At 45.4% G+C, this 12521-nt stretch overlaps 1 protein-coding gene across 4 annotated transcripts in view; it reads right to left on the bottom strand.

Annotated features, from left to right (window-relative positions):
• Window positions 1–12397, bottom strand: part of LOC139543759 (phosphatidylinositol 4-kinase alpha-like) — a 40706-nt gene extending 28309 nt beyond the window's left edge. For all 4 annotated transcript variants that reach the window (XR_011668757.1, XR_011668758.1, XM_071350139.1 and 1 more), the window contains exons 1-15: window positions 11940–12397; window positions 5800–5916; window positions 5504–5597; window positions 5242–5403; window positions 4777–5039; window positions 4481–4547; window positions 3502–3650; window positions 3263–3328; window positions 3071–3167; window positions 2383–2574; window positions 2116–2216; window positions 1713–1972; window positions 1468–1563; window positions 1070–1253; window positions 861–961 (exon numbers count right to left, since the gene is read on the bottom strand). Coding sequence is in view for 2 of the 4 variants with exons in the window: in XM_071350139.1 (XP_071206240.1) it covers window positions 861–961; window positions 1070–1253; window positions 1468–1563; window positions 1713–1972; window positions 2116–2216; window positions 2383–2574; window positions 3071–3167; window positions 3263–3328; window positions 3502–3650; window positions 4481–4547; window positions 4777–5039; window positions 5242–5403; window positions 5504–5597; window positions 5800–5916; window positions 11940–12038 (2048 nt within the window). In the remaining 2 variants the exon portion in view is untranslated. The remainder of the gene's footprint in view (window positions 1–860; window positions 962–1069; window positions 1254–1467; window positions 1564–1712; window positions 1973–2115; window positions 2217–2382; window positions 2575–3070; window positions 3168–3262; window positions 3329–3501; window positions 3651–4480; window positions 4548–4776; window positions 5040–5241; window positions 5404–5503; window positions 5598–5799; window positions 5917–11939) is intronic.
• Window positions 12398–12521: the final 124 nt, after the last annotated feature.

The raw sequence follows: 12521 nt of genomic DNA, 5'->3' as shown, positions 1-12521 counted from the left end.
GTCGGTTTCGTTTAGGAACCGGGGAGAAAACTCAATAACTCCACAACAGTGAGAAGAATGGTCCTGTGCAAAATGTCTTCAGTTTGACCGGTTTTAAGGAAATTAAAAGCTGAGAAGTCGATGAAACACGTTTCTGATAAGACTTTTTTTATGTGGTTGAAATACTGTCTGCTTGCATAACAGTGTCCAAGATAACACAAGAGATGCTGAAAGAAAGCATATTTCTCCACTCCTGTTCCCGAGACTAAATCAACATTTGTTGTATCATTTTACTGCAATAAATGCATAATTCTGCAGGAGTTAATATTATACTACATGTGAGAGGTTATAGACCTACAGTCACTGTCCATATGTCAGTTACTATTCCATTTAACCCATATGATCTTAAATTAGGAATGTTCTGTTTATTCATGGTTACAGAGATACTAGTGAGCGGGATATCAAAAATGCATGTAAACAGCTTATCCCGAATAAGACCTTAAGCGGGATATGAGCTACTATACGAAATACTGTGTGCATGTAAACGTGGTCAATGTGCTTTTTTATTTTGCCGGTCGCATTATTTTATGCTGTGTGTCACATGTCGTGTCCGTGCTGGTTCTGACTCTGTGTGTGCGGCAGCCCGAAGCGCGGCCAGGCCTGTTTGATTCATTCATGATGTCATCAAAAAGCATCGCTCCTCCGTCACTACAACGGTCCAACTACAGAAGATATCATGTTTTCTGTTCTCTTCTTGATTTTTCTGTTTGTTTGGTACAACGTATTGGAAGATTTTTGTTCCCTCTGAAGCCCTAGGTCCTATAGTCATGGTTCGCCACTGAGGATAGGATAGGGGGTAAAGGTGTAGGGGCTGAGGACACCTGTATCCATGGTCCTTGTAGTCCTTGGTGGAGTAGACCATGGAGGAGGCCTTCACACTGATCTGCTGGAACAGGTTCCACACCTCCTGGTAGATATATTGCTGTGAGGTGAGAGAAAATGATGCATTTACTGAGGGATGTATTGCAAAGGGGAGAGAGGGAAGAGGGAATGAGTACAAAAGACAGGATCAAGTGTGTGAGCGCCTCACATTCCCAGTGATGACCATGCATCCCAGCTGATCTATAATGAGTACGTCTAGCTGTGACGGCGGCTGGCAGAACTTCTGCTGTAGGATCTGCAGGATGGGCTCCATGACGCGGGGCGTGTCCCTCAGAGCCACCGCGATGTGACCCAGGGCTCTGATGGTGTGGTCTGGGATCAGGTGGGCCTCTCTGGGGGGGAGACATACGGTTGGTCAGAGGGGCTGCCAGTCACTGCCACGGAGATGGGGACTGGTTAGAGCTCCTATCAATCACTGCAGGACAGTCTTTCTAGGTAGGTCACCTGAGGTTCACTAGCTAACACTGACAGTTTTTTCTCAGAGGTAGTACAGCCTGCTCATAAGTAAAGTAAGAGGTGATGTTGGGAGGGGTCAGATAGACTTACTTGTCATTCTCCTGAGAGATGTAGAGACGGTTGGACAGGCTGGCCAGGAAAGCCTCCACTATAACACTGTCCATAGTCAGACCAGCCTTCAGACAGCTGAGAGAAGGAGGGGGGGGGTGTGGAGAGAAGAGAAAGAAACAGACCGCCTACTTAGTGACAGCGGCGAATGAAAGGCGCGAACGTTGCTCATATTTCTCTTCTTTGAAAACAAATGTAGTGTCACACAGCATGTCGTCTTCCCTCACCTGCAGATGTTGTCTATGGAGATGTCTCGGAGCTGTTCGTACATGGAGGGCTGGCTCTTCTTATTAGCGTGAGCACTGAACGTAGACTGGGAGTGCTCATTGGTCACGTGGATCTTGACCTCGCCTGTCCCTGTGGTGTACTGGCTGTGGTACTTGTACAGCTTGACCAGGACAGGAGAGGGGACCACCAGGAAGTCTCTGAGAGACATGGTGACAGAGTGGGCCACCACTGGGAACCGCTCACACAGACGACCCAGACCCTACACACAAACACACCCAGGAACATTTTTATTAGGTATGATTGATACTCGTATTATGGCATTCTCATCAACACAATATTGTGAAGACAGATAAAAACAGGAAGCGACTCGGAGGGAACCACTGTCGGCATTGCAGAACCGACCTGTAGACAGCAGACGAGCAGGGGCATGTGAGCGATGATAACTTTACTGGACGTCTTGGACTGCAGTTTCTCTGACAGCTTGGTACACAGGTTCTCAGCTCCTGATCAAAAACGCATGAACAACAGTCGGTTTGTGTTCATTCCAAATGAATGACCCGTTTTTTTTTCCCTTCTCTCAACACGTGTCCAATTCATTCCCAAAACAAATGCGTGACCTGTTGCTTTTCAAGACATGCGCACGGGGTCGACAAGTAAACGCACTCTTACCCTGCTCCTCAGTGACGGCCCAGACCATGAGGTCGACGCAGGCAGCGTTCGCCTGGCAGCGGAGCTTCAGAGGACTCAGCTCACTGTGGAGGTACTCCACGTCGTGTAGGATCCTCTGCAGCTCCGACTGGCTACTACTGAACTGCTCCAGGACAAAGTCATGAACCTCCTTCACATAGCCCGTCTGCAGGTCTGGGAACACCGTCACATCAATAACATGCTAGTGGAACAGTCAGAAACACGTGCAGCAAACAGTCCGCTGAACTGATTCTGAACAATAGAAAATCAGGTCATATCAGAGGCTTTCTGTATATTAGAGATGGGTTAGGTTAGGCTAAAGGTTAGGGTCAGGTTAAAAGGGGCAATCTGCCGTTCAAACAATAACACTGGTTTTGCTAAACAGCTGAGGGACTGGACTGGAGAAATGTAACCACTCTCAAATTCACAAATTGATTGCATGCATGAAATCAAAATGATAATTGTAACCATGTTTTGAGGCTGTACAGTGTTTGCTTACAACCAACTAATCTTTTGAGTTCTGATGGGGTACGACAGTTGAGTTCATGAGGCACTTATACGTTCTATTAAAATGGGTACATTTCATTCATTTATACGTCCAAAAATGGATGTAGCAGCTGCAGATTTCCCCCTTTAAAAGGTGAGGGTGAGAGACCAGTGGGTTTGTTACCTTTCAGGTTGTACAGCGTGTCTCTGAGCATCTTGAAGATGGTCACATACAGAGGATCACTGAAGGTCCTGTAGTGCAGGTGCATACCTGGGTTCAACTAGAGGGAGAGAACACAACAAACATGATGTAACATCCATCTCGAGGACTACACAGGAAAGTGCTTTCATTCAAATAGAGGGGAAATGAACCTACCTCCAGAAGCTCCTGCAGGGTGTCATCCAGTGTTTTCAGAAAGGATTCAGCGACAAACTGCTCAACCTGCACAAGACAAACAGAACACTTCGAAATTTATTCTGAAAAACGATGTTATACTCGTTCTAATTCCACAGTTCTATCCAATCCGATTCCACAGTTCTATCCAATCCGATTCCACAGTTCTATCCAATCTGATTCTACAGTTGTACTCATTCTGATCCTACACATGTACTGACCATGTTGAGGAGCTGGCGCAGAATGTCCAGAGGGACGTCAAACTCTCCCTGGGCACTACCCGTAAACAGAGGAGACACAGAGAAACTAGAACTGATGGTGGAGAAGTAATAGTCTGGGTCCACAGCACTACCATCAGGGAGATAGGAGCCTGGAGAGAGAGTGCGGGTGAGAGGGAGGGAGGGAGGGATAGAGAGAGGGAGGGAGGGTGACAGGGAAGGATAGAGAGAGGGTGAGATAGAGAGAGGGAGGGAGGGAGGGATAGAGAGAGGGAGGGAGGGATAGAGAGAGGGAGGGAGGGATAGAGAGAGGGAGGGAGGGATAGAGAGAGGGAGGGAGGTAGAGAGGCAGGGAGGGAGAGGAAGGGAGGGAGGGATAGAGAGAGGGAGGGAGGGATAGAGAGAGGGAGGGAGGGATAGAGAGAGGGAGGGAGGGATAGAGAGAGGGAGGGATAGAGAGAGAGAGGAAGGGAGGGTGAGAGAGGAAGGGAGGGTGAGAGAGGAAGGGAGGGTGAGAGAGGAAGGGATAGAGAGAGGGAGGGATAGAGAGAGGGAGGGAGGGATAGAGAGAGGGAGGGAGGGATAGAGAGAGGGAGGGAGGGATAGAGAGGAAGGGAGGGTGAGAGAGGAAGGGAGGGTGAGAGAGGAAGGGAGGGATAGAGAGGAAGGGAGGGTGAGAGAGGAAGGGAGGGTGAGAGAGGAAGGGAGGGTGAGAGAGGAAGGGAGGGTGAGAGAGGAAGGGAGGGTGAGAGAGGAAGGGAGGGTGAGAGAGGAAGGGAGGGTGAGAGGAAGGGATAGAGAGAGGGAGTGAGAGGGATAGGGAGAGGGAGTGAGAGGGATAGAGGGAGGGAGGGAGGGTGAGTGGAAGGGATAGAGAGGGAGGGATATATAATGAGAAAAGTATCAGTCAAAAAGTGAGACATGGGCTACTAAATCAACTGAAATACTTCCGAAATATATTGTCTTTCTTATATTTCCTCACCTTCAAAGTACTGTGCAGATGGATCAGCTGGGCAGCTGAGGGTCAGTCCTGCTCTCTCTGGACTGGCCTACAGCCAGAGGAAAATAACATTTTCAGACATTTCAAATACGAGACTCCTTTGACCTCTAGTGGCAGGGTATGGTAGTACAGACGCATTCTCTGTACTGAAATAGAAATAGTAACAAAGGACCCCTTGCGTCTTATGGTGTCTCCCTGACACACGATGCGCAGTAATGGCAGTACTACGGTGTAGCAGTAGTAATGGTAGTAGTGTTGGTATAGTATGGTAATAGTACCTGCTGTGATATGCTGGACACGGAGCTTCCTTTGCGCCTGATGGTGTCTCCCTGACAAACTGTGAGCAGCGAGGCCGGCATGATGGAGCGGAAGTCGTTGAAGGAGCGCCGTCGTGACGGGTCAGCCTCCTCGGCACCGGACAGGAGCGGGGCTCCCGCCCGCGGAAATAGCTTGGACAGCAGGGGCTCCTCAGTGTTGCTATAGCGACCAAAGGCCCGGGCCACACCCAACAGGCAGGGCACAGTGTACCGGCACAGGTATTCTAGGGAGGAAGGGAGGGGTGAGAGAATAAGACAGACAGGTGAACAGCTGCTTTTTTCATTCTATGCTCTTTCTGTGTCCATCTACGTATATCACAACGTTTGTGAGGAGTACAAGAGAAAATAACTCGATAACTAACCTGGAACTAACATTTTCATTAAACACTGTTGAAAGTGAAATGGTGACAGAGAGCATGCTGGTACCTTTATCATGGCTCTCTGGGTCCAGGCAGATGTCCAGCAGGACCTGCATTATGTCCATGATGGCCTCCAGGATCTGTCCTCGCAAGGTGTTATCTCGCTGGGCAACGTCAGATAGAAGAGTGCCCAGACAGAAGCAGAAGTTCTCTGCTACCGGCAGGATCTCTGTAGGACAGGAAGATAAGACCATCAACCAGTCAGACAGGCTGAATTCATACTGAATGCCGTGAGACAGACAAACGCTTGCTTGCATCTACTTCCTTACCGAGTCCCTTGCTTCCAGAGCTTTCTTCGATCCATTGAACTCTGGGAAGTCCCTTCAGCAGCCCCAACAGATAGGGAATGATAGCGTCTTTGTGCTGCAATAAAAACATCAAATCACAAACCACTCGAGCAAAAGCCACTAAACAGCTAAGGGGGGCAGACAAGGTGCTGAGATAGACCAATAACTGGCTCCTGACAGGGTCAGGGACTCAAGGAACATCCGTCCCATATAAAGCATTATAGAAACGCAACCATGAACAGCATCAGAGTAGGCCTAGCTGCTCCAGTTCAATCTACCTGTAGGTCCGACTCGACCAGGAAGATGCCCAGAGCTATGACCGCATCCCTCCTTCTCTCGTCCAGCTGGAACACCCCTCGGAAATCTACTGGACACATGCATTGTAGCTTCTGGACCTGAAACAGAGATAAACAGCAAACATGTGGCTTGTATTTTGCTAACTAGTCAGTCCATCAGTCCTAACCGCCACCATTAGGGGAATAAAACAAATATAGTATCTTGCCCTATATCGCAGTTATACAATGGGTGGGTCTAATCCTGGATGCTGATTGGTTAAAACAGCATTCCAGCCGGTGTCTATTCCACAAGTTACCACCGGCTAAAGCTATGACGTTAAAATGCCTATTTACTCTGTTCCATCTGACTGCACAATCCACTTTCTCATCAGCCCAGCCAGGCAATTTATACACTTGATCTCCACTATGAAAAGCATCTAAACATTATCTCACATTTCTTTTAGACTAACATTTAGTTTTCAACAGCGGAGATTTGTATAAACCTTGTGTCTGTCTCGCAGACATTTGCAACATTGTTTCAATATTCAAATTGCTCTCCAGCTGTCCCATAGTAATGAACGAGTCTGGATGAGACAGACAGGCAGGCAGCTTTTCTCAGGCAGTCGAAATCATGAATCAGCATAATTTGTATGGATATATACAAAGAAATATCAATAGAAAACAGGTAGAACGAAACGAAGTGCGGCTAGTTTGCAGTTTTTCCAGCTTCAGTTGGAAGTGATTGTGTTAGCTGTGTTTTTGGCTAGCTCCTCTGAACAACAGTGTCCTGACGAGAGAGCACATTTTCTATGTCAGGTGAAATTTCGAATCCTTAGCTCATTCTTACGGATGTATCCAAATAAATGTCACTAGAAAACAGCAAAAAATATGCAAATGCAGCTACTTTATTGTTATTGTGGCTGCATTGTTTGAGTGACTAAGTTAGCCGTAGTTGGCTATCTAGAAAGCAAGGGATAATAACGTTGCCAGTCAGTATGGCAATAGAACATTTAGAACGAACGACTGGGTCGCGTCCATAGATACAGAACAAAAAAGACTGACCGACTGGGTCACGTCTCTGGCAACCGAACCGATAGTAATAATGACCAGCCGGCTCAGGTAGCAACCCTAGATTTGTGTCGGGACTATATCTTGTGGAAGGATTAAATAGTATAATAGTGATAATGCCCTTGAAGCTGGTGTTTAGAGAATAACAACACCCGTGCCAATAGATCCTCCAAACACGGGCTTCTCTGGCAAAAAAAAGTTAAATTGTTGCCAGCAGCACAGTTACAGTCACTAACGTTCTAGATAACATGAAAACAGCCTAACCAGCTCTGCTAGGGAGAGTAAAACGGTGACTGAAGTGTTCTCTCATTTGTGACTGGAAGTAGCTAGCAAGCTAGCCAACTTTAGCCAGTTAGCTTGGGTGCTTGACTGCCGTTGTGAGGTCAGCAGCACAGTTACATTACAAAGCACGCTCATCTGTTTTTAGTGTAATTATGGCAAAATATTATTTGGCTGGTAGATTTTTTTTATTATTTTTTTTATCTACCTGCCACATTGGCTGGTGGACCGAAAAGTTGGTTTCAGGCTCTAAACTAATCTATTTTGCTTGAGTTTTTAAATAAAATATGCTCTGAGAAGAACGACATTGTCAGTCCTGTCTGCAGCACAAACCTCATTCCTAAATAACAATTTTTATTAGGTTAATGTTAAATTTTTTATGTGATGTTTGAAAATAATAACCCGAGTAGTAGATCAGCTTGCTTTTTGACTGCGAACGTGATCTTTACACAGAAAAGGTAGGTGACCACTGGTCCTAAGGTTAACAAAAAATGGTTCGACAAACAAAAAACAAGTCCTGTGGAAGTAAACAGCTCGTTGATGAGAGGTCAAAGGAGAATGGCAAGAATTGTGCAAGCAAACAGGTGGGCCACAAACCGACAAATAACGGCGCAGTACAACAGTGGTGTGCAGAACGGCGTCTCGGTACGCACAACTCAGCGATCCTTGTCACGGATGGGCTATTGCAGCTGACGACCACTCCGGGTTCCACTCCTATCAGCTAAAAACAAGAAGAAGCGGCTTCAGTGGGCACGCGATCACCAACACTGGACAATTGAGGAGAGAAAAAACATTGCCAGATCTGACGAATCCCAGTTCCCGTGGCGTCATGCTGATGGCAGTCAGGATTTGGCGTAAACAGCATGAGTCCATGGACCCCTCCTGCCTGGTGTCAACGGTACAGGCTGGAGGCGGTGGTGTACTGATTTGGGGAATGTTTTCCTGGCACATGTTGATACCAATTGAGCAACGATTGAATGCCAGAGTGTATCTGAACATCGTTGCTGAACAAACCCAATAGAGCATATTAGGGATGAGATGAAACAGGCTGTTGGCAGCATGAATGTACCGTCGTCCAATCTGCAGCAACTGCGTAACGTCAGCACGGACCCACATCCCTGTAGAACATTACCGACACCTTGTAAAATCCATGCCACGAGAAATTCAAGCTGTTCTGGAGGCAAAGGGAGGGTCAACCAGGTACTAGATGGGTGTACCTAATAAACTGGCCGGTGAGTATATTTGACTTTTAATATTATAGCGTTGACGCCTAAGTCTATAGGCCTACAGTGCATTCGGAAAGAATATAGACTCCTTGACTTATTCCACATTTTGTTAGGTTTTTCCCTCATCAATCTACACACGATTCCCCATAATAACAAAGCAAAAACTGGTTTTTACAAATTTTTGAGAATTTATTAAAAATAAAAAACGGAAATATCACATTCACATAAGTATTTAGACCCTTAGTACTTTGTTGAAGCACCTTTGGCAGCGATTACAGCCTCGGGTCGTCTTGGGTATGACGCTAAAAGCTTGATACACTTGTATTTGGGGAGTTTCTCCCATTATTCTCTGCAGATCCTCTCAAGCTCTGTCAGGGGAGCGTTGCTGCACAAATATTTTCACGTCTCTCCAAAGATGTTCAATCGGGTTCAAGTCCGGGCTCTGGCTGGGCAACTAAAGGATATTCAGAGAGACTTGTCCTGAAGCCACTCCTGCGTTGTCTTGGCTGTGTGCTTAGGGTCGTTGTCCTGTTGGAAGGTGAACCTTCACCCCAGTCTGAGGCCCTGAGCACTCTGGAGCAGGTTTTCATCAAGGTTCTCTCTGTATTTGCTCTGTTCATCTATGCCTCAATCCTGACTAGTGTCTCAGTACCTGCCGCTGAAAAACATCCCCACAGCATGATGCTGCCACCACCATGCTTCACCGTAGGGACGGTACCAGGTTTCCTTCAGAAGTGACGCTTTGCATTCAGACCAAAGAGTTCAATCTTGGTTTCAATAGACCAGAGAATCCTGTTTCTCAGTACATGTAAATGTGTCTCATTTGGCCAATATCACTTGTTTATTGATGGCCCTGGCTGCGCTAGTTCAGAATTGAATGCATACGGATGTCCGGTAAATTTCTCAAAATGTCTGGTAAATTAAAATCTTCCCGGTCACATTGTTCAGAAACTCTGGTGTGGGGTACAGAGATGAGGTAGTCATTCAAAAAATCATGTTAAACACCATTATTGCACACAGAGTGAGTTCATGCAACTTATTATATGGCTTGTAAAGCACATTTTTACTCCTGAACTTATTTAGGCTTGCCATAACAAAGAGACAACTTATTGACCCTAGAGATTTAAGCTTTTCATTTTTAATACATTTGTAAAAATGTAGCCCACAGCCCCAATACCCCACCAGTCATACAGGAAGGATACTAACCGTGTTGCTGCAGATTGCCCAGAATGACCAGTTAGCTGTGTAAGCTGGTCAGGCCCCAGAACTACAACCACCACTGGCTACTGGTCAGGCCCCAGAACTACAACCACCACTGACTACTGGTCAGGCCCCAGAACTACAACCACCACTGACTACTGGTCAGGCCCCAGAACTACAACCACCACTGGCTACTGGTCAGGCCCCAGAACTACAACCACCACTGGCTACTGGTCAGGCCCCAGAACTACAACCACCACTGACTACTGGTCAGGCCCCAGAACTACAACCACCACTGACTACTGGTCAGGCCCCAGAATTACAACCACCACTGACTACTGGTCAGGCCCCAGAACTACAACCACCACTGACTACTGGTCAGGCCCCAGAACTACAACCACCACTGGCTACTGGTCAGGCTCCAGAACTACAACCACCACTGGCTACTGGTCAGGCCCCAGAACTACAACCACCACTGGCTACTGGTCAGGCCCCAGAACTACAACCACCACGGACTACATTGTCTCCTCATCCTTTAAGGACACACTCATGACCTGGTCAGCTCAAAGACTTTGAATCAACCTTGCACAATTAGTTTTAGTGGGGAAAAGAGAGCTGTATTTATACACTACTAGAGTAGCTGCCTGTTGTATTACGATTGCTGTCCTGTAACTTGGTTATGCTAATGTCTGCTTGTTACTATATTTTGGTGGAATTGCCCATTGTTGATATGCTGTAAGTGTGTGAATGAGATTAAAACATGAACACACATTGAAAAACTAGTTGGCTTCGGCTATTCAAACAATTCAAACAAGAATAAAACAATACAAAAGAACAAGGGCTACTTATATTCAAACCAACAGTGTTTATAGGCATGACTGTTGTACACAATTCTAAACAAAAATGCTCAATTTACTAAATTCCTATTTACAGGTGGTTTAACCTCCATCAAATGTTATAACGGCAGCCATATTGGATTTGAAGCAAAAAATAAAAAGTCATCTGTGATTGGCCCTTTGACTTAATCGCAAGACTAGGGGCTATAGAGATGATTTAAGGAACCTTGGACCCCAAAAGTTTTTATGTCTATGTCTGAGCCCACTTGTTTTCCGTAGAGCCTATTACAATAGCCACAACATCAACATATTTGCAACTGTATGCATTATTTCCAGGCATGACCATACAGCACTGAATGAGTGCAAAAAAGTTTACATTTACCATAATATTTGAGTTGATATTTCCACCTATTGTATCTGTCTGTTTACAGGTCTACATTTCCAAGATCCATGAAGATATCCTAATGCTATGTATGTGTGTAGGGCAGACAGCTGACTACTTGTGTTACAAATTTGAGCAATATCAGAGCTTGTAATATTGGGTTACATACGTTTGTGGCCACTCCCCTCTCCAGCCTGGAATTATTCTGCACTGTTTGAGTTAAGGGGTGGTGCCATCAACTTAACCACTTTTGCAGTAAAATATTTTTACACAACCATCCATTCCATTTATGGGAGATATGGTTGTGGCCTTGCCACTATTGAATAGAGTTTGGCTGACAGTTCCTCCCACGCAGCTTTCCTGCCAACCGCTGAATAATTAGCCACGCAATACAACACACCCAAAATCATGTTGTTGGTTTTATATGACTGTGATATGTGAAATAAGACAAATTAGTAAACTATGTCTGTTGAAATCATAAACCGTATGGTTGAAATAAAGAATACAGCACATTCAAGTAAATAGTAAATCAATCAATGACCAATGTTGACAAATAAATGGGGGCGTTAACTCATTTGACAGGTTTGACAGCTAGCTAGATAACTAATGGCTATACTAACTTCCTCATTCTGATGGAATGACAACCGACCATATCATCGACAAACAGCTAAAGGCGTACCTAGCAAATGATTTGCTACAGTTATTAAACTAGGTTGTCAGTATGGGCTAGTTCGTTTTGCAAGGCACGGTACTCCGGGTAGGCGGAGTTTGTTCATTTTAGACCTTTTCATTGGTCCTTAAATGCAATCTTCACCCTCCTGGGCACCGGGTCATGCAAAACGAACTAGCCCAATGTGTAAAACTGCCTTGTTGTTGTATCGTGTAACGATGTGGAATGACAAGCCAAAGCAAGGGCCTTGTTTGGGAATGAATGACTAACATAGTTTACTAACTTAGCTAGCTGTTTCTCCAACAGCTGTGTAGCTTATGGAAAACAAGTAGCTAGCTAGTAGCTGGTCTCGATAGCATCGCACATCACCATGATTTAGCCATGTACATATAGCAACAAGGTATACATGTAATGTTAACCGAACCTAATAGCCAACTTAGCTAGCATTAGCTCACTAATGCTTTTAAATCATTCAGACTCACCTTATCTATTGGCGCAGGGCGGTGTGCGGCCAAAGAGCGCGCCAAGGACAAGACAGTATTGAAATAAAACCCTCTGGTTCCTGTTGCTTTCGCAGACATTTTTATAATTCATCACAAATAGGTAGTAAGAACATTTTACAGCGCTTACCACTGCGAAGAGGGCAAGCTAACTAGCAAACGGACACCAACAACTACGGCGAGCACATGAGTTCATACGGCGCAGTACAAGGTCATTAGAAAAATGCGTTGTTAATGGTAAACAATGATCAAGGTTTTGAAGTCAAACAATTTGAGAACTCGAATGTTTCTCAAATCCTGTCTGCTGAGAACCAGAAATTGAAGAATTATATAAGATTCATTAAATGTCAAATGTTCCAGTTGGGTTGACAATGAATAGGGGATTATAAACAATAGGTTTGAAGGCACATGTGGTCACACACAAACATCTTGATGTGGGAGGATGCAGCTTGTAGGACCTTGATGATAACTACTCCTGTTATCTTATTCTATGGTATTATGGTGGTCTGCAAACAATACTTCAGTTGTAAGATGCCCAAAACACTTTAAAAAATCATCCTGTCA

Source organism: Salvelinus alpinus, chromosome 18 (assembly GCF_045679555.1).
Source record: "Salvelinus alpinus chromosome 18, SLU_Salpinus.1, whole genome shotgun sequence".
Taxonomy (NCBI): domain Eukaryota; kingdom Metazoa; phylum Chordata; class Actinopteri; order Salmoniformes; family Salmonidae; genus Salvelinus; species Salvelinus alpinus.
Note: the sequence above shows the minus strand (reverse complement) of the source record. Positions and strands in the feature narration are given on the sequence as shown.